General features: G+C 43.9%; 1 protein-coding gene across 1 annotated transcript in view; it reads left to right on the top strand.

Moving 5' to 3' along the window:
* EPHB1 (EPH receptor B1) overlaps window positions 1–27,899 on the top strand; it is a 370,423-nt gene that overhangs the window by 324,426 nt on the left and 18,098 nt on the right. Inside the window, exons 8-12 of the mRNA XM_056850342.1 lie at window positions 4,814–4,922; window positions 6,113–6,177; window positions 19,907–20,029; window positions 22,361–22,608; window positions 24,008–24,223. Coding sequence (XP_056706320.1) covers window positions 4,814–4,922; window positions 6,113–6,177; window positions 19,907–20,029; window positions 22,361–22,608; window positions 24,008–24,223 — 761 coding nt within the window. The remainder of the gene's footprint in view (window positions 1–4,813; window positions 4,923–6,112; window positions 6,178–19,906; window positions 20,030–22,360; window positions 22,609–24,007; window positions 24,224–27,899) is intronic.

The following is a 27,899-nucleotide window of genomic DNA, read 5'->3' on the forward strand; positions in this document are numbered from 1 at the left end:
ATATGTAGGTACAGCCTACCATTGTCATACAGCCTGTGTGTGCAGAAAATAAAATGCCCAATTATCTGAGTGGAACCTACACACATATTTAGTAAGTGCATAGGCTCTGAGCTGTCATCAGGTTGAATGCATTAAAATGGGGACCGGTCCTAGTGGGGTTGATCCCACTTTTTTTTCTACATTAGTTTCTTGGTAATAGATCCCCTTTCAGTTTACCCAAAAGGAACAGTAGGTTTTTCCTCCAGATGTGCCATCAAGATATGCATCTAGTTTGTACTGTAATAAAAAATATTTTGTGTGCAACATTTTATTAGGGGGATTGCCTTACATTCAGGGTCATCTTCCTTTCAGGGAAATATGGGTTCTGTTTAATCTGTTTTAATTTCCTATGCAAGTTTTGGTTTGATATTTCCCCCCCTCATTTTGGAAGGCTTCTTCCATGGAGAATCTTTCAAGGTCTAACAAAGACTATTTTTCAATAAATTCCTCCTTGTCCAATGTCAGAGCATTGCAATTGAATAAGGAAATGCGGAGCATGCAATAAACACCGTTTGACTGAATAGATGGATATTTTCAAAAAATGAATTTTCCTAATACTTGCAATTAGACAGACCGGGAGAAAAACTCTGTCAGATACAAGCAGCTAATTGAATTCTAACAAAAATGGATACTGTGCATTATTAAATAATAATTGACTGTTAGATGAGAATTTTCTCAGGATTTAAGCATCAGGCAGGAGATAAAGCAGGTTACGAACAATTAGCTGCAAAAAGGGAACAAGAAAATTAAAAGTAGGTGTGAAATATTTCTATTTGTATGAATTTATTTAAAACCTATGGTACGTGTGCTATGTGTAGCTGTTGGGCATTACTGGCAGAGTGTCAAAATGTTAATGAAATTATTTTTAACTATTGCTGTCAACAGACCTATTGTGGAAGAAGCTGTACATGTATAAAGACATAGTGTCCTATATCTGAACAGCTTATCAAGAAAACCAGAGGGTGGCTTACAGAGAATATTATTTTCCATGGTCATACCCAGAGCTACATCCACTGTCTAACTTGCAGTTCAAGAGCTGACAGAGCTGGTCTCAGGGGTGGTATTGAGAGCCCCTAGGCTGGTTGTCCTGGGAGACTTCAACATTCATGTAGAGGCTGTCTTGTCAGGAGCTGTTCAGGATTTCATGGCCTCCATGACAACCATAGGCCTGTCTCTGGTAATAACTGCTCCTGCACATTGTGCAGGTCACACTCTTGATCTGGTATTTTGTTCTGGGCAGGGGAAATGGGATCTGAGGGTGGAGGAATTGACAATAGTACCTTTGTTATAGACAGATCACTACCTGCTTGGATTTAGACTTACAGGGATATCAAGATTCTGCAGGGGTGGGGATCTATTAAGATAGGGTTAGAACATAAGAACATAAGGTTGCCAGGTCCCTCTTTACCACTGGAGAGAGGTTTTTGGGGTGGAGCCTGAGGAGGGGGTTTGGGGAGGGGAGGAACTTCAATGCCATAGAGTCCAATTGCCAAAGCAGCCATTGTCTCCAGGTGAACTGATCTCTATCGGCTGGAGATCAGTTGTAATAGCTGGAGATCTCCAGCTAGTACCTAGAGGTTCAATAAGTGAAAACACCTGTGCCAGAGTTAAAGCAGTTTGAGGAAATAGGCAGTACAAGGGCTCAATTATACAAGCCAATTAGGCAACCAAATAAAGCATGTGGTTTAATGAGGCATTAAATTCATGCCACACACGCAAATCCAAAACAACATGAAACAATAATAAAACAATACCACAAGTAAGCATTCATAAATGCAAAGCTGTCCATTCAACCAGGGCAAAGCCTCCAACAAATTGTCCTGCCCAGGAGTTCTGGGAGATAAATTCAAGTCCAAAAGAAGAGGTCCAAAGGATTCAAAATCAGGTCCAGGGGTATGAGAACGTGTGGGTAGTCTTGCGTCCACGTTTCAAAGGGCTTCATCAGCTCAATAATAAATCATAAAGCAACCGGCAAATAAAGACAGATTGTGGGTATAGCCGGTGGGACCGTCACTCTGTGAAATTGACAAAAATAAGTGCCAAATATACAGCACAATGCAATAATAGAAGAAGAACAGCATTCCCAAATTAAGGCATATCAAACATAAGCTTACCTAGGAAACACGTGTCTAAGAACGAATTGTGTATAGCCGCATAAGTTCCTCCTAAGGCGGTGAGCTATTAGGGTTAGTTGCTAACTATATGTTGCAAACATCCAATAGGAAACAGGGATGTGGGGTTCTCAGCTAACTGCAAGCCGGCAGTTTAAAGAGACAAAGACCTTAAAGTATAGAGCAGGAGGTAGAGATGTTAGACAAAACAGGCAAGATCAAACTCATTATTAAGTCCTTTAGGAATGAGTGTTTGGAAAGCGTGGATCAGACTCGTTTCCTGTTGCAGCAAGATTTTCTTGCTGTCTTGAGTATGGAAAGGTTTAGGCTTATACTGCCACAGAACAAAGAAGAGAAGATCTGTGTCAGAATGGTGGCAATTGATGTAATTTTGGACAAGAGGTGCTTCCAATGTTCTGGCCCGAATGCGGGCACGGTGTTCACCGATCCTGAGGCGTACGGGACGGGATGTGCAACCGATGTACATCAAACGGCACGGGCAAAGTACCACGTAAACCGCCATGGCTGTTCCACAATTACTGAATTGTTGGAGAGTATATGAGAAATTAGTTGTTGAAGATCTGACATTGGTAATGGGAAGGCTGAATGGACACATAGAGCAGTGTCCACATTTATGTTGGCCTATGATATTGATCGTTTCATGTTGTTTGTAAATGTCCGTTTTTATGAGAATATCCCTGATTGATTGGGTTTTTCTCATGCCCCAAATCGGCAAGTCATGGCATCCTGGGATATTTTTTATGAGATGCCAGTGGACCTGAATGGTCTGGTCGTGGACCGGAATAAATACCTTTGATGAGATGAGACCTGAATGGCTTTCTGATAACTCTGGGGATTTCCCTGATGATATGGTTGGTGCTCCTGTCGATGCCATGGGATGAGGAAATGACCCAGGCAGTTGACACAATCACTCCCAGGTGTGCCTTCTCTTAGGTGTTAGAGCCCAGAAAGCGCCTTGGTTTGTTGAGGGGGCTGCAGACGATGAAAAGACAAGGGAAATGGTTAGAGTGATAGTAGAGGAAGACTTGGGTTAAATCCAATAGGACATGAGCAAAAGCTCATTTTAAAGCATATTCTGTGGTGGTGATGACAACAAAGAAACAACACTTTCCTGCCACCATTGCATCTTCACAGTGAAGGCCAGCAGAGCTGTTCCAGCCAGAACATTGACTGGAGTGGGTCATAGGGACCATATCATTCCAGTCTTGGCCCACCAACACTGGTTTCCAATTTGTTTCTGGGCACAATTCATGGTGCTGGTCCTGACTTCAAAGCCCTATATGGCTTGGGGCCAGCATACCAGAAGGACCACCTAGTCCCTTAGGTACTGCCTGACCATTATGGTCATCTTTGGAGGCCCTGCTTTGGGTGCCCCTGCCTTCTGAGATAAGGCAGGTGGCAACCCGGGACAGTGCCATCTTGGTTATGGCACCAAAGCTCTCTCCCCAGGGAGATACATATGTCCCCTTCTGTTGCTGTCTTTCGTATGTGCGTGAAGACTTTTTTGTTTCATTTGGCATTCCCTCAATGATCCCTCCTTTCTAACCAATGTTGTATATGTATTTTAACTGTTTTATTTGTGTTTGAACTTGTTTTAAAATTCTTTAAAAAAATTATTTTAATGAGGTATGTTTGGGAGAGGGGTTTATTTTAATGGTTTTACAATGTAATTTCATCTTGCATGTTTTAAATTGTTAGCTGCCTTGGCAGCCCTTGCAAGGGCTAAAAGGTGGGATATAAATTTTGAACAACAACAGCAACAATAATAATATTCATAATACAGAAGGTTTATTCCTTCTGTATAGTTCAGGGTCAAACTAGCCATTACGTGTGAGACGAGTCAGGATGTAAGTGCCCATCCTGACTTGCTGATGCATGGAAGAACTCTGCTGGTTACCTTAAAATTGCTCGCTTGTTCCATTGAACTATAGGGTGCTGCAAGGGCGGGGGGAGGACATGTGGAGCCAGAGAAATGGACACAAAGGACCCTGGTCCCACGGCCATTTCTGCTGGCAAAAACCGCATGAGAGAAAATCAGATGCTCCTCTTCTCTCCTCGCAGTACTCTTCAGCCCACTGGAGGAGTGGAGTGATTTTTAAGGTAAACTGCACAGTCCTTAGGTGTGACAACAAGTCAGGGTGGGCCCCTGTGTCCCAATTTGTGTCACCTGTAACATCTAGTTTGGGCCTCAGTCCCATTAACCTCTACAGGACTCCAGCAGGTCCAGCATTTCTCTGGATTGTACCCCAAATTGTCAGATTCTCTGGGTCAAACAGATTATGTGGGGCTGTCATCAAATGTTAAATGTTTATGTGCCCTAAACTGCAAAGTTCCTTCCAGGGATGGCAGAAACTGGCTGTAAGAGGATGGAGTATTGTATTAGAACCAGGGAGCCTGGATTTAGATCCCTGCTGAACCGTGAAACTCATTGGGTGACTCTGGAAAAGAAAATCACGGTGTCTCAATCTAACCTATTTCACAAATAATAAGTTAAATCAGGATCAATCTATGCCATTCTGAGCTTTTGGAAGGAATGGTGGGATGCAAATGTGACAGTTATATATATAGTAGAGATGTACAATTAGTGGTGGGAGCTGCTATAAGCAGGCAGGAAGATTATAAAAACTCTTGTTCTTTTCCAGATGACTACAAGTCAGAACTGAGAGAGCAACTGCCGTTGATTGCCGGCTCTGCAGCCGCAGGAGTTGTCTTTATTGTCTCCTTAGTGGCTATTTCAATTGTTTGCAGCAGGTACCATTTGCCACATTATATAATTAGTGTTTCCTTTTCATTCCCAAAAGCGGGATTCTCCCAGTGAAGGCCACGGGCTTGTCTAAGGGGAGGAGCTGTGGCTCTGTGGTCGGGCACAAGCTTTGCATTCAGAAAGTCCCAGGTTCAATCTCTGATATCGCCAAAGAAATAGTCTCAGTGTAGCAAGTATTGGGAAAGACCTTCCCCCTGCTTGATACCCTGCCGAGCTGCTGACATCAGGATAAGGCAGAATTGAGGGACTCGCTCGGTGTATGGCTGCGTCATAATTCCCCGTTCTTCCGCAGGGCAGTGGTGGATGAATTGAATTTACACCACAGCTGATCAACAGTGGCCACACAGAAAATGTCCTGGGAATTTAGTAGTAGGAATGTTCCCGCTAGAAGGCACCTTCCTTGCACAATGTAAGGACAGAATCTTGTATGTATTCTCCCCTTACAAAGGATGCCAGATCAAAATAACAGTGTTTGGCAAGACACTCTGAAGTCAGTGAATTCAGCTCTGCTCCTAGAGAGCTGACAGCAGCGTGCCCGATGCCTTCCAGTAGTAACATCTTTTCTGAACTAGAATCATACAGATCTGCAAAAAAGTATACCCTCATGGCTTCCTTGGAGAGAAATACATTTGCAGCATCCCATGCTATACAATATTCCATGGTTGCCTCTCCTGGTGCCATGAATAGTGCCAGTTTGGTCTATCTTTAGTTGCTCCCCCCACCTTATTCCATTGAGCTGGGTATCTGGGGTATTTCAAACAAGATTTAAAGGTTGCATTTTGATTTCCCGGTTATCCCTGACACAGCTGCAGAAATCCTCATCATATATTTGCCCAACAAGTATTGTTTCAGTGTGGTGACAGTTTTGCATTTCTCAGTGAGATGTTTTTAACGGTGTCATAGGAAGGTTGCAGAAAACCAAAAGTCCACTACTGTAATGCAGTAAGGAAACCATGCTGGCAGATTCTGCAGAGCACTTTTCTGGCATAGGTTAACCAAATACAGAGTAACTTAATTTGGCATCAGTTGGAGGGATTAGATACAAAAGCTTTGGAACAAATAACAAAACAGTTTACACTATACTGTAGACAAGCATTATGCTATTCCACTGATACGTTCTGTGTAAAAGTATATCATTGTGGCATTGATTGAACTAGCTTTTACTTTGTTTTCCCAGGAAGCGAGCTTACAGTAAAGAGGCGGTGTACAGTGATAAGCTACAGCACTATAGCACTGGTCGAGGTGAGTGCATAAGAAGCCTCTGGGGCCTGGCTGGGATGGTTGGTGGAGCCTGATACAATTTTTTTCTGTTGAACTTGATTAGGAAATGTAATATTGTTTGCAGTCCAATGTGGAGATGTCACGAAACCAAAGGATTCAGAGAAGTGGAAGACATATTTTTTTGCGGGGGGGGAAGACAGGGGAAATGGGCAAGAGAAGTGAGGTCTTTGGGGAGGGCAGGGGTTGATATTGAGGAAGCTGTAGAAGGCTGCTTTGACTTCAGCAGCATTAGCCAGGAAGTCTCTTGACCTGAAAAAGTGGAATATAGAGAATAGTGCTTATGAACATATCTCCTGGGACTGGGAGCTTAGAGCAAAAGCAAGCACCATTCTAGGAAAAGTTCAAGCTTATATTGGGATGGAGATTTCCTTCAGAGGTGTTCAGTAGAGCAGATCTAGAAAAGATCAAGGAGCCCAGGAGAAAGCAAGGATTCAAAAAGCACTGGAGAAAATCCTCAGCCACAGATAATTGGGTCTCCTGGCTTTTATTTAGTTGGTCATTTGAGCAGCTTTGTGGCATTGAGTATTGTTTTTAAACCAATAAATAGTTCTGGAAATGAAAGAGCCAGGCCATCTAGCACTTGTTGTCATCTAGGCTCAATCACTTTTTATAGGCTTGTCAGCCTTTCTGCAAATGGCCCTCCCCAAAATGGTTGGAAAGTAGACTTTAGCTCACCAGGGATGGAAATTCATGATTAATACAGAGAGTAACTGCTTAGATGCCTGCTATTGTTTGATTGACAAGCAAATACAAGGTCCTGGTGGGAATTCACAAACAACCCGTTTTATTTATTTTTTGACAATCTAGATATTGCCTTTTTTAAAACTTCCACATTTAAAAATGTATAGATTCATTAGTCACAGTGAAATATAAGTAAATGGCTTTTCATCAGCTGTTTAGTAAACAGATCATATTCTGATCCTTCCCAGAATACAAACCGAGCTCTTGCAAAAAGCAGCCGGCAAGCCTTTATAACCTGTATTAGGAAAGTTAATAGGATAATAAAATAGCAAGGCAGCAATCTTGGCCAGTGAGTAATCACTGCCCATCTACCCTCCTCTGTCTACACCTACATATACTTTACATGCTCACCGTGCATGCCGTACCAGCTGCAAACAATTATATTCGACAGTTCCCAGGTGTTTCAGGGGAAATCTCCAACACAAATGCACACAGCTCTTTAGGGCTCTTCAGATTACAGCCAGAAGCAATACCTAAGTAAACCACAGCCAAAGCAGGAAATGAGATAGGTGGAAGAAAACCAAATTGGGAGCAGCTGAAATCCAATTTGCACTTTAGAAGAGAAGCCTCCCAGACTTTCCCTTTCTTTAAAAACAAAATGTGAGCCTAAGGTCTAGAAGAGAACATACCCATTGTAATTCAAATAGATAGATCATGGACATGCAGTCATGGAATTAAAGATTAACCACAAGTATACTGTAGAGGGGGAGAATTAAGGTTTCATGTTGAACATTTAGCTGTTGTTGTACTTCCTGACTTTCAAATGCTTTGCCTTACTGCCCTGAGACTTCCACAATTTTTACTTTGGACAAAACTTTCCTGAATCACTTCTTATTTTAAAGAGAAGTCAATGTGACTGAAAACACAGGTATCAATGAAGTCATTTTTGAGACCAGTATAAATAATAGGGATGATGGTGGTTTTTATCCTAGACCAGTGGTCGGCAAACTCATTAGTCAACAGAGCCAAATATCAACAGTACAACGATTGAGATTTCTTTTGAGAGCCAAATTTCTTAAACTTAAGGGGGGGGGGAGGTGTCAGGAGGGGGCTTAGTCCCGGCCGCTGGGAGGGTCTCTGCCCGGGAGGATGTCGGGGCTGAGACAGTCTCTTCCGCCTCAGACCAGTCCGAGGGGGAGTCAGAGCTCGACTCTCCCTTGGACGTCGCCAGGTTGCTGCAGGACACACCTTGCAGGCAGCCTCTGGCTTCTCTCCTCCCCGGCGGTTAGACTTCTCTGGCCTTATATACCCTCCAGGCCAGAGAAGCTTGTCAGGTGGGGGGGTGCCCCTCGCCTCTGGGGGGGTCTCTGTCTGTGGAGGAGGGTTGGCCGAGACGACCTCTTCCACCTCAGACCAGTCGGAAGGAGAGTCTGAGCTCGTCTCTCCTTCTGACGTCACCAGGGTGCCTCAGAGTTCTCCTCCCAGGCAATCCCTCATGACTATCCTCCCCAGCGGCCCAGCCTCTCTGGCCTCTTATCCTCACAACCGCCCCTAACCCTCCCCCCGCAAGTCCATAAATGTCGGGGAGGGGAGGTTCCTCTCTCCCCAACCCCGTGTTGCCAGGCGCGCCTCGCAGCGGTTTCCACACCGGGCTCTCCCGCCTGTCAGCTGTTGGGCGGGGCCGTAGCCTCTTGCCAGGGCCCTCAAATCGGCGGCGGTGGGACGCGGCGGCAACACCTACCCCTCCGTTTCTTCCTCCGTCTCCCTGGGTCCCTGTAGGGAAGACGGACAGGTTGGGATCGGCTTGGCAAGGCGTCGGGAAGGTGAGGGGGCGTGAGGGAGACCCGGGGCGAGGGGTGGGGTCCCCGTCTCGGGACAAAGCTCCTCCCAGACTCCCCCCCTAGCCCTCCACCAGGAAGTCCATATAAGGGCTCGAGAAAGCCTCCTCCCAGCCCTGAGATGCCGGGCGAAGGGCGCGTCTGTTCCCTGCCCTGGCTCGCCCGTACATCAGCTGGGGAGCAGAGAGATCCGCTACAGACAGCGCCCCGGTTGCGGCGGGGCAGGGACGCGCTGCTCCGCCTGTTTCTGCAGTGGGACGTTTCTGCAGTGGCGGCTCTCGTGGGGCGGTGGCGCACTGCTCCAGCGGTGGCTGCAGTGGTCGGACTCTCCCCTTTCCTTCCGGCTCCAAGGGCCGCTGGGGAGAGAGACAGGCCCGTTGGTGCCGCCCTGGATGAGATGCCGCTGAGTGAGGGGGCAGAGCCGCACTCAAGGGGCCAAAGAGCTGCATGCGGCTCGGGAGCCGCGGTTTGCCGACCACTGTCCTAGACAGTCTGTAAGCTTTTGTGGAGTGTGGGTCAGAAAGTAGTGACTGTACATGCATCTTAACCAGTTTTGCTAAAACTCTGATTGCCTAACAGTGTAGTGCTGTGCACAGTTCCCTCCAGCCATTGACTGCAGTGGACTTAGAATGGAGTAACTCTGCATAGGATTGCACTAAAAGTGTCATGCCATGATGCCATATTTGTACCAGTTGATTATACAAAAGGACTGTTAAAATTGCAGAGAAATTACAGTTATAGATATAAAGTTACACTGGTATCAGCTTTTTAAATAAAATAACTGGTATTTCAGTGAAAGCTCACAAACTTCATTTACAGACCATAACTTTTTTATTGGACATTTTTTTACTAAGCAATAAGGGACAATATATGCTACAAGTACCGGTGCTTATAGTATAAATGGAAATGTGAGAGAGTTTGGAATTGAATTTTGAGAGTCTGTCACCTCTGAGGGTCCCATTTATTGTAACCATTGGAGCTGAAAGAAAGGAAATGTGAACATGTGGTGGTAATACTGTGCCAGCAAATGCTGGGAAGGATCAATGTAAGGCACAATGAAGAGGCGGGACTGGTCACCCCAGATCTTTTGAGATATCCGTGTCTGTGGTATACTGGATATCAGATGCCATCACACAGCCCTTCACTTGAGGCAAGGCTTCTTCCCCCCCAATGGCTTCTTTCTCTCTTCCTCAAGGCAGTAAAAAGACCACGTTTAATGAGCGAAGGGAATAAAAAGCAGCCTGACAACAGACCATCTAATTGTCATCAGTCAGAGGAGTAAAACTACATGAAAGGGCATGGAAACAGCCAGAACAGCTTAATGACACAGCAGGAATTGGGTGGGATGCCACCCCAGCATGTTTGCTATGTCAGAGGAAATGGAAGCATCTCCAAATCATTTGTATTTTATTATTCTGTGTAAGCCACCTTGGGGATTCTTCTGGATCGAAAGGCTAGGTAGAAATCAATTGGGGGAAAAAATAGATCCATAGTTCTTCTGAGGAGTGTGACTATAGAATGCTAGGGTAGCACACTCACCCCATGAATCATTCACTGCAAAGACGTTCCCTCACTCAACCAAGAACTCTTTGTTGAGGTTCACTTTGCATCCATGGTCATCATATGACTCCAGGATTACTTGTCCTTACTCAGTTAAAAACTGAGAAACAGTCAGAAAATGGCCAAAGGTGTGCATTGTCATAAAATCTGAAAGGTCAGACAGTAACTGTGACAGTTATGGCACAGAGTGTATTTAAACATACCTGATTGCAGTTGCAGCCTAATTCCAAACTGAGCTCCATTCTTAGGACTTTTCAGCCATCCTTATTATTTCAGCTCTGAAGTTAAATGGATGACTTTTGTCTGAGGACTTTTCAGCCATCCTTATTATTTCAATAGGTTGAAATTAAGTCAAAAGAGTTGCCGTCTAGACATTAGGAAGAATTTCCTAACAGTTAGAGCGGTTCCTCAGTGAAACAGGCTTCCTCAGGAGGTGGTAAGATCTCCTTCCCTGGAGGTTTTTAAGCAGAGGCTAGATGGGCATCTGTCAGCAATGCTGATTCTATGACAGATCATTAGGCAGATCATGAGAGGGAAGGCATCTTGGCCATCTTCTGGGCATGGAGTAGGGGTCACAGGGTGTGTGTGTGTGGTGGGGAGGTTGTTCTGAATTTCCTGCATTGTGCAGGGGGTTGGACTAGATGACCCTGGTTGTCCCTTCCAACTCTATGATTCTATTATTCATCTCTGAAGTTAAATGGATGAGGCCCTGCATCTGTGTGATCAAAAACCTCCAGGTACATTGTTCAGAACTATTTAGAGGGAGGTTGGGATACAGCTACGACAAGTATACTACCAGTGTTTCTCAAATATCCTAGACAGTTTGTCAATGGACAATGTACAGACACTTCCAACATAACAAAGACATGGATATCTAGCTTATTCCTACTTAAGAACATAAGAAGAGTCATGCTGGATCAGACCAGTGGTCCATCTAGTCCAGCTTCCTATCTCACACAGTGGCTAACCGTTTATTCTGGAGGTCCAACAACAGGGCATAGAGCTGAGGCCTTCCCCTGATGTTGCCTCCTGACACTGGTATTCAGTGGTTGACTGCTTCTGAATGTGGAGGCTGCCTTTAGTCACCATGGCTAGTAGTCACTAATAGAGCTATTCTCCATGTATCTGTCTAATTCCCTTTTAAAATTCTATACTGTGGCCATCACTACATCCTCTGGCAGCGATTTCCCCCTTTTAATCACCTGTTGCATAAATAAGTATTTCTTTTTGAACATCCTGAATCTACTGCCCATCAACTTCATTGGATGCCCTCGAGTTCTAGTATTTGGGAGAGGAGAAGATGTTTGCTCTGTCCACTCCCTCTACCCCATGCATAATTTTGTAAACCTCTATCATGTCTCCCTTTTTGTTGTGTCTTTCCTAAACTGAAAAGTCCCAGGCTCTTCAGCCTTTCTTCATAGAAAAGGTGTTCCAAATGCTTAATCATCTTGGTGGCCCTCTTCTGTACATTTTCTGGCTTCAGTGTCCTTTTAGAGATGGGGTGACCAGAACAGCACACAGTATTCTAAATGAGGCCACACCATAGATCTACACAGGGGCATTATAATATCAGCTGTTTTATTTCAATCCCTTTCCTAATAATCCCCAGCATAAAGTTTGCCTTATTCACTGCTGTGACACCTGGGTTGACATTCTCATTGAGCTATCCATTGTGTCCCTTACCCTCTCAATCTCAGCAAGTTCAGATCTCATTAGCATGCACTTAAAGCTGGGATGTTTTGTTCCAGTGTGCATCATTTTACACTTACCGACACAGAACCCACTCACCCAATCTGTGGATATCCTCCTGGAAGTGAGAGCCAGTGTAGTGTAGTGGTTAAGAGCAGTGGACTCCAATCTGGTGAACTGGGTTTGTTTCCCCACTCCTACACATGAAGTCTGCTGGGTGACCTTGGGCTAGTCACAGTTCTCTCAAAACTCTCAGCCTCACCTATCTCACAAGGTGTCTGTTGTGGGGAGAGGAGGGGAAGGCAATTGTAAGACTCCTTAAAGGTAGAGAAAAAGCAGGGTAAAAAAAACCAACTCTTCTTCTTCTTGACAGTTGGCCTTGGTTTTCACCATCCAGAATAATTCTGTGTCATCTGCAAATGAAACATTACAGCCTTCACATGGAACAGTTAGATTTGAGTCCAGTAGCACTTTAGAGACCAGCAAGACTTTTGGGGTATAAGCTTTTAAGAGTCAAAGCTCCCTTTGTCAGAAGGGTATCCAATGGATACCCTTTTACCTTGAAAGGGTATCCAAGGATACCCTTTTACCTTGAAAATCTTGTTGGTCTCTAAGGTGCTACTGGACTCGAATCTAGCTGTTCTACTGCAGACCAATATGACTACCCTCTGAAACAGCCTCAAGTGGAGGCCACTGAAAAGTGTTGAGGGTCTACATGGCAGAAGCAAAATTTAACAACTCTTTGCCCCTCCATTCATCAACCCCAATGCATACTGCAGCTCAGTGCCAGTGGTGTACATCCCAGATGCCCACTGGCATGGTAGATATTGTATACCATGAAGCATTATACACTTTTGACAGCCTCCATGCAGGCTCTGCTTGTACTAAAATGAAGCAAAACAATTCCTGGAATCTGAGTTGTTTTTTCTTCCCAGTAGTTCTGAACATGGCAGTGAGAAGAAAGAGGAGAGAAAAATGCTGTCAAAGTTACAGTGATATTAATGCAAACCTCATGAGCACATAAAGCAAGACCAGCAGGAGATTTGGAGAGAATGCGGAAACTGGAGCAAGCAAGTGATCTAGTTAAGCAAACAGCATAATTTCTCCTAACTTCAGATTGCCTTACTTATTCGAATAATGAAAAGTCCAAGTGGTAGAATAATGGTCAAGAAATCCAGAAGAATATGCAATTCATGGCCCAGAGGATGGTCATTCTCTCATAGTGTTACTCACAATGTCAGAATCCTTTTACCTACCACAGACCCATGAGGAGTATGTGAAACAAGGATGAAGAAGAAAATGAAGGGCAAGGCAAATGTTTCTTTTAAAAGCTAGAATTCTAAAAGAAGCACAGTGCAAGGGTCAATCCTTCAGGCCGGTGGCTAGCAGACAGTATTCTTCTCTACAGCTGCCAGCTACTAGAAAGAACCCTCTAGTCCAGTTCAATTCCCTCTGTTTGGCTAGTGGAGAGAAGAGTGAGAGCAAGGTTTAAAATACTCTTTTCCTTTCTGTTTCAGCACATTGTATAACACATGGATCACTTACAGCTACAAAAGAACCAAAAAAACTCAACACTGGGGACCCTAATTGTTTCTAAATGAAGCAATGACTGTTAGGCTAACTAGTCTTTTAACATCTCAAACCATCCTTTTGTATCCACTACTGGCATTTAAGTGACTTGTAAATACTGAGCATCCACATAAAAATCAAGCAGCTTCACCTACTACCTTGTTTGATACTCTGTTTTCTCCTCAGATTGGATAAATCTTTCGCCTTTTACTACTTCATTTGGCAGTTCAGCCATATGCTTTCCTGATTGCAAGTATGAAAGCAAGAAGTTAAGAACATGGGGCTTGTTGGATGGATTAGGTCAGGTTCCATCTAGTCCAGCATTCTCTTTGCAGCAGTGAGAATCATCTGGGTTCTCACAAGCATGTCAGGACTGCAGTGTACATCGCCTGTTGTCATCACATGGGCATAGAGGTTCCCATAAACAATGATGGCTAATAGTTATTGATAAACATATCCTCCATTAATTTATCTAATCCCTTTAAAAAGCTATCTCAGTTACTGGCCATTAACATCTTGTGGTTGTTTCTGTAAATGAAATACACATTCTGTATGCTTGTGAGAGCTATGTGTGTATGCAAATACTGTCTTCCATGGAATTTGTGGTAGATCTGTGTTGTCAAACATTGTTTTGCTAATTTTTCTGGCATGGTGCAGGCCATTGACCCTGAAAACATTGACAGGCAGAATAGGTGAGATGTATCTTTTGTTTGTTTTGTTGCTGGTGGGGCAAGGGTGTGCAACATTTGAGGCAGAGAAAAGTCTTTCTTGGGCTATACCTTGATTCAAAGGGGGTTTGGGCCTGATTCAGAGAGCAGTGAGGCTTTTTTTAGTTGGGGAGATTCACATTACAATCCCCCCCTTCTCTGTGAACTTCAAATGTTATTGCTATCACTGATTGGATGTGCTCTCCGTTCTGTGATCTTTACTCTTCCGTACCTGCTGTTCAAAATACGTTGAACCATCTGGTTCTAAACCCTAGCAAATTCCCTCAGGTTTGTAAAGAGCAACAAGCCATTTGTTAACACTATGAACACTTTCTATCTGCTCTCTGGCATTCTCTGTTGCTGAACATTGAGGAGCTGCTTTAGACTGGCCAAGGTTGCAGTTACGAGGTGTAAGGTCATGGTGTCCCCCAGCTTGATCCTTCGGTGTTATATGTTTGTTTTGCTTTTCTAATCTGTAAACCAGCCTTGGTTATGATCTTGTAAATTCCTTTGTAATCCTGCTAGAGCATCAGCTGCACTTATAAAAGAATTTATGGAACAGTTAAAGTGTATGTGATGAAGCCGTGAAAAGATTTATGAACTGAGCAAAGCACAGATGGCTTCCTTGCAGCTTCATCACTGGCGGTGGAAGATCCTTGGTCCAGGTGGTGCCTCAGGCTTCATCCAGAAAACAGTTTCCCCATTTGTGCGTTTCCTGCTGTAGTATTAAACTGGAAGCTGTAGAAAGTCATGGCTCAGTGGTAGAGTATCTGCTTGGCATGCAGAAGGTCCTGGGTTCAATCCCCTGCATCTCCAGTTAAAGGGACTAGGCATGTAGGTAATATGAAAGACCCCTGCCTGAGACCCTGGAGAGCCGCTGCCAGTCTGAGTAGACAATACTGACTTTGATGGGCCAAGGGTCTGATTCAGTAAAAGGCAGCTTCATGTGTTCATGTGAGGAAGAGGTACCAAGTATTGTGTATAGGGTGGAGCTGATTGCACAGCAGGAGCTGTTGTGGACAGCGCCACCTACATTGATCTGCTAGACTTGGCCCACCATTAGAATAAGCAGCACTTGGTATGGAGATCTGCAAAGCTCCCATGTGGTTTGTGGGTGTTAGGCATGCTGAGTCACTATTCCTGACTCTCAAAACAAAACCACTCAGTCTGGAAATATCCTTAGAGAAAATAATAGTTCATCGTTCCTCTCCCGTCTTGGGATTTCCAAGAGCAAGATCTTCACGTGTCACATGGCCTGGAGCTGTTAATTACATTAACTCTGTAGCTAATGAGCATTGTTTGTTTCTAATTAGCTGAATTATATTGAAATTAAAGCTGCGATCCTCAATGCACTTACCTGGATGTAAGTCCCATTGACATTAGCTGGGCTTACTTCTGAGTTAATATGCTTAAGATTGGCATGCAAGTAATTGTTTCCTGGCTTATGGGCTAGGCAGGCTTCTCCAGTTATAGCATATGAAAATATGAAATTAAATGGCATATGCAGCATATCAACACTGGAAACTTATTTCCTTAGCACCAGTGCTGATGCGTACCTTTCATAATTCCTTGCTGAGGGCTACCGTTGCCAGATTCAGGGGGCGGAGCCTGGTGGTGATGTCAGGGGGTGGAATTGGTGTTATCACATTGAACAGTAGTACTAATGGTAGTGCTTTCACACACTATTAAAAATTGTAATTTATGGTGTATTTAAATGTGAGTAGTCACAACCCCGTGGCTGTGAAGAGAGGCACTATTCACCAAAGCGCACACACACACAAAAACAATTAAAACAGCATGGAAATTAACTGTTGAGCATAAAATTTCATTGAACTCTTAAGTGCCAGATTATTGCCTTTCCCTCTCCAATGTGCATGTCAATACTTGACACAAGCAGGCATGCACAGAAGACTTAAAAGAAACCATAAATTGTGTGAGATAGCTACTATCTCAGACATTCCCATCTGCTGATCTGAGGCCCTGAGATTCAGCCCCAGAACTTGAGTTCAAGGGTCAAAGCCTGGGACCTGGCAACCCTACAGGGCTGTGTTAACTTACATAACAAGAAGCAGAAGCAAATATGACTAAAGGACAAACATTCTGTTCTGTATTCATATATCTCCTGGTCAAATGAGGCCTGCATAATACTGTCATTTGAGGGTTTTTAACGAATGATCTCTGACATAAACACTTGTGGTGATGGTGGGGCTAGATACAGTGGTGAGGTAGAGGAGCAGTAGAGGACCTCTGCTCTTTTAAAGGTACTCCAAACACAAGGAAGGTGAGGAGGAACAAATCTGGGGTTCAGTGAGGGAGGTGATGGAAGAAGTGACCAAAACTGAATAATGGGAAGAGAAAAGAGAGGATATGTGTGCTGTTTTTTCCAATATAGCTAGTATGTGAGAAAACAAATGTACAGTTTGTTCTAAGCGCTAATTTCAGATATCAACCACAATATTTTGGTTTTTTTCAGTAACAAAATAATGATACCACTCTTTGGCTGAAGGTACACAACTAAACATTCCCTGAATTAGTTTGTCATACGAAGAGAAAGGTGGACAATAGATGAGTGGTAAAGTTGCTTCGGTCAGGGGAAGGAATACCTTATTTTCTTGTCTGAAGACATTTGTTCCTGGTTGAGTTAAGAATACACGTTTGGTTTTCTGACTTCCAAGCTAGAGCTAGACTGTATGTCCAAAGGCATTTAATACAAGTCCCCACTTGTGCTCAAAGGAATGGGTCCTACAGCTAAAATCTGCTGGACTTAACAAACATAACTACAGCAGCACCCTTCTGGGTGCTACAAGTAAGGTAACAAGACAAGACCTTTCGAGAAAAGGCCACAGAGGCACACTCCACAATTTGAGAAGGAGGGGAGGCTCTCATTTCTCTTGACTAGCATCCAGACACAAATCAGAAACATCCCTGACACCTTTATATCAGGTGGTGCCACCACATTTCTCATGCTTAGGTTTACAGAGTTTAATTCCGTAAAGCGCAATTGCAAAGCATTTGAGTGGTCTTTGTTAGATTCATGGGTTCTATGGTTTTAATATACACCAGATGGGAGGAAGTGCTTCCACCAATACAATTTGAGTTCCTGAGTGTGAGATTTCTCTTTAAAATTTAATGAGCGAAATAACAAGGTTTCTACCAGAGTTAACTCCTACAGGCAGCCTCCCAAATTCCCTCCAGCACCATACAAATTCCCAGCTATGTCTGGTAGAACTGTGGCAGTCTGCTATAAGGGCCCTTGTAATACTTTTAGGCTGCTAAAGTAAAACCTGAGTATTGTCGAAGGCTTTCACGGTCAGAGTTCATTGGTTCTTGTAGGTTATCCGGGCTGTGTGACCGTGATCTTGGTATTTTCTTTCCTGATGTTTCGCCAGCAGCTTTGGCAGGCATCTTCAGAGGAGTAACACTGAAGGACAGGGTCTCTCAGTGTCAAGTGTGTAGGAAGAGTAATATATAGTCAGAAAGGGGTAGGGTTTGAGCTGAATCATTGTCCTGCAAAAAGTATCAAAGGTGATGTGCTAACCATTGTCCTGTAAGTATCAAGATAATGTGCTAATGAGGGTGTGGTATGTTAATATGGAACCATTGTATCCTGAAGTGATTAATGTGTGAATCTAAGGCTAATCTGTATGGCTATTGTGGACTGTAGTCTTTGTTAGTCTGGAGGTTTTCAGGACAGGAAGCCAAGCCTTATTCATTCTTAAACTCTCTTCTTTTCTGTTAAAGTTGTGCTGATGTTTATGAATTTCAATGGCTTCTCTGTGGAATCTGACAAAATAGTTGGTAGAATTGTCCAGTATTTCAGTGTCTTGGAATAAGACCCCGTGTCCTGTTTGGGTCAGTCCATGTTCAGCCACTGCTGATTTCTCAGGTTGGCCAAGTCTGCAGTATCTTTCATGTTCTTTTATCCTTGTTTGTATACACAAAACGCAACATACAAACGCAGCATGGTGAAACGTCAGGAAAGAAAATACCAAGACCACGGTCACACAGCCCGGATAACCTACAAGAACCAATAAAACCTGAGTATTTATTATGGAGGCTGTATTTTATCATTAAGATGTTCACTTGTTTATAATTGCTGCATGCTGTCATTTTAGTAGCAGCTGCAAAGCTAAGGTATTCTGAGTAAATTAAAAAAAAACAACCTTAAATTATGCATAGACTGGAAGCATTGTAAACTTTCACTGTCTTTGCCATAAAGCCAGCCAAATAGTTTTGGTTTATAACTTTGCTCTTGTGGATAGAAAGTTCAGTCCAAACAAGAGAGTTGTGGAAGGAGGCATTTAACTAGAGGCTACAGGGCTGGTCAGCCTGAATCAACTGGAAGACTCCTAGAATGTCAGACAGCTGACAAATGGCTTTCTCCGCTCTCTTAAGTCTTTCATCTATTTGTGTACGCCTCCTTCTTCAGAAGGGCACTGTAATGATCTCCTTTTACTCTGATTGAATCCTTTTCACTCTTTTTTTATTTCTGAGAAAACTTTTTCTGAAGTGAGTTCCTTCTTTCTTCCCTCTCTGTCTTCCTGCTCCTCTCTTCACTCCATTTCTCCTCCCAGCTTGCTGCTATTCTCTTTGTTTTATTTTTTTGCTCTGCACTCCACTGCTATACCATAGCTACCCAGTCTCACCCTTGCAATCAGACCTCCACAGAAAGGTGTCAGATTGATAAATATTGATCTCTACCTGCAGTTCTTTCCTTGACTTTTTGGCTAATGGATTTGCTACTGCTTCAATAAATAACGGTGTGCACCCACTTTCTGGGTGCCACCCATGGCCTGCTCCCAATCTGCCAGTTATAACTAATATGTTCTAAATCTCAAGGAGAACAACAGGGGAAAAGTTAATGCAGGAGAAGCAGAGAACAACAATATAAGGAGAGGAATGGATCAAGAGTATGGAGTTTCCCATATTCCGTTACTTTACATTTCACAATATTTGTTCTGTCCTGTATTATCCTTCTCCTGAATTCTGCTTTAACCAGGATAATTTCTAAAATTAGTTCTGGAATTGGAACAGGCAGGTTACTGCACTTTCTTCTCCTTCAGTTCATTTGTACCATTCTCTCTCCCACATTACCCAAATGCACATTTGTGTGCATTTACAAAACGCTGCAAAAAAAAAAAAGCAACTTTGATATGCTCAAATTTGTTAATGCATCTATTTACTGATGCACACCTGTCCTCTGCATCTTGGTAGAAAACACACAGAATCTTAGTCACATAAAGATTACCTTTTTGCAGTGTTTTATCAAAGCACATGTTTATTAGTAATGTAGGGGCAAGAAAACATAAATGAACTGGAAACTGTGGCAAGCTGTGCATGCGCAGTGCTGTCTCCAAATTCAGAAATAAAAATGGAACACTGATGAATTCTGAATGCATTCATTCCACTTTAGAATCAGATAATTCAGAATTCCAAAATGTCAGGAAGCAATGCACATTAGGAAAATTTGGAAGCATCCCTAAATCAAAAGGACAGTGAACAGGGGAGCTACAAGGAAGATAATAGTGAAGATGGTCAGGGAAGGGAGAAGGGTTTATGGAGACATGCTGTTGATGCCTCCTCCCAGAGATGAATATGATTTTTTTCTTTCCCTCTGTTTGTTTGGCTCTTCTCTCAAATGAGAAGGCTCCCCAGGAATGAAGATCTACATTGACCCTTTTACCTACGAGGATCCCAATGAAGCTGTTCGCGAGTTTGCCAAGGAAATAGATGTGTCTTTCGTGAAGATTGAAGAAGTCATTGGAGCAGGTGTGACTCATTTCCCATCGGGAAGATTTTCGGTTCCATTCTCCACTTCCCTTCCTCCCTTCATTTTCCTTCCTTCCCTCTTTTCAGGCTCATTCTGCTCAATTAATAATGGACTGGCACTTTTCCTCCTGAAAGCCTAACTGAATCTTCTGTGATTTAAGAGTCTGTTCTTAATAAATTGACTCACTTTAATACTGTGTTGTGTTCCCTGATTTAACAATAAATAGGCAGGACAATCGCTCCCTAGTTTATGGCATCTCTCTATCCACCATAGCAGGAATCTTACTTTCTCTGAGCAGTTAGCTAATTTCAGTTGAAAAAGCCTGCATGTCCTTCATCAGAAATTCTAGCTGTTCAAACAAGTATGTTGCATAAAACAACTGTACACAATCAAAGCATTCAAGTTCAACATGTTTATTTTACACAAATCACTAGTCCCACATGTTCTCTTAACTAGGTTACAGGTGTCCCTGGGCACATCTCATATTCATGCCCACAGAGATCCATCCCCATCAAGAGAACCAGCTTTGTAAGTATTGCTCAGTCACCGTACAACACCAAATTGCCAGTAAATATATGTTAATGGCAGGTAATACTGAAAGAAACAATATTTTCTTTCTCGTTCCCCAAAACTGAGCAAAATGGTGATTGTATTAAAAAAAAAACACCCTGGGGATTGCCATCAAAGATATGGAAGTATTCCAGAGTCAAACTTGTGAAACACAGGAAAAAGTATTATTAGCAAAAGATTCCACATTCCTGCATGTCTGTTGCATACATGGTGCAATCTAGAATCTGCTAGAAGCCCCTAGAATTTGCTAGAATCCCTGTTGCCTGCCAATGTGTGTTAAATTTACAGAGCCAGTGTGCATGCCCGAGATCTTTTCAGCGTTAAGGCATAAGCTGTCCTGATTATAGACTCTTGCTTAACAACATAAAAAGTGCCTTGACACATAATGCCAGAGTCCACCTGGTATGGCTTTCTTGACAAAAATCCCTACATTAGGTGGTCCAGAAGATACGGACAACTCTACCTTCTGCCCACCTCTTGTACACCAAGTGTTGTGTTTTCTGGAGTCAGCTTCCAGAGAGGGGGTTAGATGAACATCTGCTTGTTGCCCTGTCCTATTGCCACATGTATTATGTCTGAACCCTCCCTTTACCTGTCTCTGCTTTTTTCATTCCCTCCCAAGCCCTCTTCTAGTCACTTGCATGTCTGATAGCTAACACATTGTTTGCATGTGCTATTTGCCTTCAGCACTTCAGATTTGCTTCTCTTTCTTCCAAGGGTGCTTCCAGATGGAGCTGTTTGCAAGCATCAGGCAGGCTGGATTGGTATGCTTATCGCCTGCAAGCAGATTCCCAATTCTGATAATTATCGGTTCAAAATGCACTTATAGCATCAGCAAGATGCCACTAAGGTAGCACCATCACTGATACAACCTTCCCAGTAGGAAGTGCCTCTTCTCTGGGATGTTTCCTGTGTTGGCACAGCACTCATCAGAGAAACTGCTATCTGGAAGCCTCTTTAGTTCTTCTTCCACTCTTTCTGTCACCATTACCAAGTCTTTTGATCACTCCACAGCCTTGCCTTCCCTACTATGTGAGAGAGGATAGAAGACGATGGTAGCTCACTAGGACTGGGAGGAAGAGCTCCAAGAGCAAGCCACCTCTTTTGCTGTGCTTTAAAATCAGGCTTACTCTTTTCTGTCCTCTGTTTCTTTCTCTTTTACCACCTCTCATTAAATTGGCAGAGCTAAATTTTTCATGCCTGCCTGGTTTCCTACAGGCGCGTCCAGAAGTAAGTCTCACTGAATTCAGTGGGCCTTACTTCCTCTTAAGTATTTGCAGGATCACAATGTTACCATGATGCCTTCTGTAAGGATTGAGTGCAGTGCAAGAAGACTGAGCAGACGAATGAATTATCAAGGGTATGTGTATTTGTATACAGACAGAGGCCAGTAATATTTTTAGTGTGACGGGTTGGGTTGGATGAGTAGGTTGAAAGGAAGACAGAGCTTCTCGATATTTTTGTAGTTGTGCAGACCAAGGAAAATCAGCAAGGACTAAAGAGGCAAGAAAACCTGGACCTGCCAGAAGCACCCTCTTTTAGGGAGCTCATAAAGGCCCCAGGCCCTTGTCCTCTGTTTCATCTGCTCACCTTATGTAGGGATGGGTTGTTGTTTTTTAGATAAGTTTCCAGGATTATTTTGGATAAAGCACCTTGCCCTTACAGGCACCCAAGTGAATGGCTGGTTAGTTGTGATCTTTCCTTTTGAAGTGCTGGGTCAGACAAAATTGGTTGTGTGACTTGTATCTGTCTTGTTACAGGGGAGTTTGGCGAAGTATATAAAGGGCGCCTGAAACTACCTGGAAAGAGAGAAATCTACGTGGCTATTAAAACGTTAAAGGCAGGCTACTCAGAGAAGCAGCGGCGGGATTTCTTGAGTGAGGCCAGCATCATGGGTCAGTTCGATCATCCAAACATCATTCGGCTGGAGGGAGTAGTCACCAAGAGCCGACCAGTGATGATTATCACAGAATTTATGGAAAATGGAGCATTGGACTCCTTCCTGCGAGTAAGTGTTACTATTTTTTTTAACAAGTAATGTAATGTAAGTAATATAATACTCTCCAAGTATTTGAAGGGCTGTCATATAGAGGATGGAGAAGAGTAGTTTTCTATTGTCCCAGAAGGTTGTACCAAAACCCAATGGGTTGAAATTAAATCAAGAGAGTTTTCAGCTAAACATGAGGAAGAACGCCCTGACAGTGAGAGCGGTTCCTCAGTGAAACAGGCTTCTTCGGGAGGTGGTGGGCTCTCCTTCTTTGGAGACAGATGGCTATCTGGCAGCAAGGCTGATTCTGTGAACTTAGGCAGATCATGACAGAGAGGGCAGGAAGGGATGAATCAGTGCTCGGCTCTCATGGTCTTTTCTTACATGCCTAGGGTAATGCCAATTGCTACTTTGGGATCAGGAAGGAATTTTCCTCCAGGCCAGATTTGCCTTCCTCTGGACATAGAGTAGGGATCGTTGGGGGAGTGGGGGAGGAAGTTAGTTGTGAATTTCTTGCATTGTGCAGGGGTTTGAACTAGATGACCCTTCTGAGGCCCCTTCCAGCTTTATGTTTCTGTGTTTGTAAGGGAATCACCTAATGAGACTAGCTCATGTGATAGTGTTGCCTATGGAAATCGGGCCCTACCTGCCAAAGCCCATACCATTTTACTTCAGTTAATGAATCCAAGGCCACGGCTTGGATCCTGTGACATCTTTCCTCTCATATTCCTAGCCACTACAGAGGCTTTCTTCCTCTGCAGGGCTTGCTTTTTCTGTTGCTAGCACTTCAGCATTCATAATGGGCTCCTTGAGAAACAGTCATCTTGCACTAGTGCTAGTGGCAGAGGAAACAGGCACTGCAGCGGAGGAACTCCTCCACAGCGGCCAGAGATAAGTGCGAGTGGAATGAAATCATAGGATCCAAGCCAATTACACCCAGATCCTATGCTCATAGCTGCTAACACTGATTAGAAGTTGCACAGCACTATAAATGTGCATTTACAGCTTGGCAAATCTCCAAACCTTACTCCATTGTAGTGATTGTGAGCACAAAAGCTCTGCTCCTGGTATTGTTAGATCTTCTCCCATCCCCTTGATGACTCCATTTTTCCTGCCCTGAAACATAGCCCCCTTTTTCATTGCCATTTTGTTTCTTCAGGTCCTTGTGTTCTCTGCCCTTTATCTCAGGCCTGCCTCTCCTCAACCTATGGTTTCTTCAGGTTCCTTCTTTCTCAGCCTACTGCCTCTTCTTTCTGCCATGGCCTCTGCCCTAACTCCTGGCTTCTGTCCTCAGCATCCCTATCTGTCCGAATTGCCCTTCCTGTGTCAGACTGTTTGTGGCAGCAGCTTCTTCCTAGTCTGCATTCTTTGTTCACTCTAAATACATATTGACTGTGGTGCTTTACTTTCACAAATGCAGCAAAACGATGGGCAGTTCACGGTCATCCAGTTAGTGGGGATGCTACGAGGGATTGCAGCTGGTATGAAGTACCTTGCAGAAATGAATTATGTCCACCGAGATCTCGCAGCCAGGAATATACTGGTAAACAGTAACTTGGTCTGCAAAGTGTCTGACTTTGGACTCTCACGCTACCTACAAGATGACACCTCAGACCCAACCTACACCAGCTCATTGGTATGTACCAGTTCCCTATTCTGTCCATATAAGAATCATTGTGGGGATCAGAGAAGGTGTGTAATTTCTAGCAGTTAGCATTCAGGCAGTGAAAAGAACTGCAGTAATGTTACATTCTCACCCATTCTAGTTTTCATACAGAATGGGCTGACCTTGAACATTAATTCTAATGATTATTACATAAAATATTGGGGGGTGTTGATAATAATGAGGATCAGGGTCCAGTGGTAGTCATATTTTAAGAGGCAATCTTGGCCCCAAAGACATTTAATTTTAAATATGTAAGACAAAAAAAGGTAGAGGGGAGAGGGAAAAGTGTCTCTTCCAAGTAATCGTTGCCAGAAGCAAACAGGTGACAATAGCAGATGGCAATTCAAGGGAACAGCAAAATAGTATGCATGATTAGGATGTGATAGGCTCATCACAGCAGCCACCTCACCGCCATTCGAGCTAAAAATGAAATTGTGAAGACAGTGGAAATGTGCTCTTGCAGGAGCTGATGTTATTGTCAAGATAGAACACCTCCTCTATCACATCCGAGGTTGCCAACAGCTCATTAAGTCCAGGTTCTCCTATTGCAGTGTTATGTCACCTCTCAGTGGAATAATGGCACAAGTTGGGAGCAGGATGTCACCACTTAAGTACATGAAAAAGTTTTAATGTGTGGTTTAGACAGCAACTATAGCCCTTTAATGAAGAGTTTAAATGCTCCATTCATATAAAAATCTATCAGACAAGAGAAATCACACTTTCAAAGAGTTATAACAGAAAAACTGGATTCTGTTGCTCAGGATTTAAAATAAGACCAAACCAGATGATGTGGAAAGATCCATGATCCTATCTTTCCATTTTTTAAAAGTTAAGTTGCCTTTAATCAAGCCTAGGGGTGTGTACTTCAAAAATTTTCATGTTAATTTCAGATACAGATTTTGGGAAGGGCATGCTTTTTGTTATCCCAAAGTTTTTGGACCCCCATTACCATTTTGGGATCTTTTTCAGGTCCCAAAAATCTGGGACCATTTTTCCAGTTCTCCCCCCATACGTTCCCCAAGGCAATAGGAGCAGGGAAGAAGAGTTGGTTTTTATATGCTGACTTTCTCTACCACTTAAGGAAGAATCAAACCAGCTTACAATCACCTTCCCTTCCCCTTCCCACAACAGACACCCTGTGAGGTAGGCAGGACTGAGAGAGTTTGGAGTGAACTGTGACTAGGCCAAGGTCACCCAGCTGGCTTCATGTGTAGGAGTGGTGAAACCAACCTGGTTCACCAGATTAGAGTTCTCTGCTTATGTGGAGGAGTGGAGAATCAAACCCGGTTCTCCAGATTAGAGTGGGAGGGAGAGAGAGGAAGACAGCTTTGCCAGACAGCTGCCAGACAGCATCTCCATCTCTTAAATTTTAAAGGGCCTTAGAAGTTCCACCTAACAGCTGGCGATTGGGTAGATGGAGGCCAGGTCTACTGCCATTGGAACTAAGAGCTCGATTATTTCATGTAGATAGACCTGGCCTCACCAATACTCAGAAAATAATGGCCACATTATTTCCAATAGCAGCACACTTGGTGTCCGACTACCTGACTATCAACTGTTAGGCATGGTTTTTACAGCACATTCCTGAGAGGATTGTGTGCGCCAGGCTTAGGAGGCAATGCAAGCTCCATCGGCGTCCTGGCCCGGTGCTGCTGTGGCAGTGGCCAGAGACTGGCGTCCGGCCCAGAACGCCGGTGCTGGGACCACCAACTTCGGCGTGCGCATCCCGGACACCGGCGCTGTGGGCCCTTGCGCCGGCGTGGGCTGTCGCCGGCCTCCAAAGGGCTTTGGCGTGGCCATCGGCACAGCTCAGGAATGGGCTGTAAGTCCTTTTAAAATTTTAAGGGGTGGAGGTGATGACTAAAAGCTGTCTGGTGGGGCCAGATTATTCTCTCCCTTCCTATTTCTTTGCCTCCCCAAAGCCAAAACAATCCTGAACTTCTGGGAGATAAATTGTTATTACCCACAGAATTTTGGGAATGTTAGGAGTAATTTAATATACAATCCTTGATTCAAGGCATCTGATTTCGCTTGGAAAGAGGGCTTAGCCCTTCCTACCCCTGTGGTTTTGCCATCATCATTACCTTTATTAGGCATTTACATCAGCATACAATAAACAAAGTTGCAAAAACGGTTAAAACAGGTTACATTAAAATGACATTACTTAGAAGTACAAAACAAACTGCTCGCAAATCCTTTGTGCAGACAGGAGAAAACTAGCTACTTGTTGGGTGACAGAGGGTTTTCTATCAGATAAAAGGTACATCACCAACTGCTGATCTGAGAGACTCTGATCACTGGGCAGTAGGGGTTTAATATAGGTATTCCTTGGCCTCATGTAAAGCTGGCAGTACAACAGCACGTGGGTTAAGAGTTCAGGATCCCCAGTCTTACATGGACAATACCTATCAATAAAAGGGATTCCTTTGTATCTTCCTTGTAGAATAGCTGAAGGAAGAATGTTAAGTCTAGCGAGCATGAAAACTCTGCAAATGTCCGGTGACTCCAAATAAGACAAGTAGGAAACTGTAGCTCCATAAGTCTGAGTAATACCATGAAACATGGGGGAACAGTGTCTATTAGCTAGGGAGGTTAGGGTCTGCATTTCTATATCTAGTAGGTGCTGACGTATCAATCTAAATGCTTGCTCTTTCCCAAACATCAAAAGAGAATCAAATGGAATACCAACAGACTTGATTTTCCTGATAATTAATTTCGACCACTGGCTTAAGAATCTCCCAGCAGTGCAGGAATATAACCAGGATATTCAGTTAGAAAGTGCAGACGTAACCAGAACTTAATGGTATGGATCCAAGCTCTAGTCTCCAAAAAAACCTGTCCCGTCTCAAGGCACAGAGGTGCATACCCTATGCCAGGGGTCGGCAAACTCATTAGTCAAAAGAGCCAAATATCAACAGTACAACGATTGAGATTTCTTTTGAGAGCCAAATTTCTTAAACTATATAGGTAGGTACACTGTTTATTAACTTAATAAACTTTAATTAATTTAAACTTGATATCATACTGAATAGTGATCTTATTTATTGATAAAAATTAAATTGTAAGTCCCTGCCATTTCCCCCTCCCCGTCCGGAGTCCTCGTCTGGAGGCCTGGTCTACCGCCCTAAAAGCCTATTGGTAGACCTGGCCTCCAGCTGAGTCCCATTGGGAGGCCAGGTCTACCCATTGGCTTTCTTGGCAGTAGACCTGGCCTCCGGAGGCCCATAGAAGCCAATTGGTAGACCTGGCCTCTGAAGGGGGACGTTTTCCCCTCCTCGGAGTCCAGGTGTACTGCCAAGAGAGCCAGTAGGTAGACATGGCCTCCCAATGGGACTCAGCCGGAGGCCAGGTCTACCAAAGGAAGCCCGCCCCGCCCAACAGCTGATAGGCGGGGGGGCAGGAACCGCCGAGCCGCCTGCCCAGCAATCGCGCGGCTAGAGGGGAGGGGAGGCTTTAGCCTCCCAACCATTGAGGGAAAGGGGGACCCGGCCATTCTCCACGGTGTGTGGGGGGGAGACAGCGCGCCCGCTCTCTCTCTCAGGCGTGCCGGCTCCGCAGCCCGGCTGCCGGCACGAGCGGGCGCAAGAGCAGGGGCTCCAAACCAAGTTCGGAGAGCCGCACTCAACGGGCCAAAGAGCCGCATGCG

The sequence above is a fragment of the Euleptes europaea genome, chromosome 5 (genome assembly GCF_029931775.1).
Source record: "Euleptes europaea isolate rEulEur1 chromosome 5, rEulEur1.hap1, whole genome shotgun sequence".
NCBI lineage: Eukaryota > Metazoa > Chordata > Lepidosauria > Squamata > Sphaerodactylidae > Euleptes > Euleptes europaea.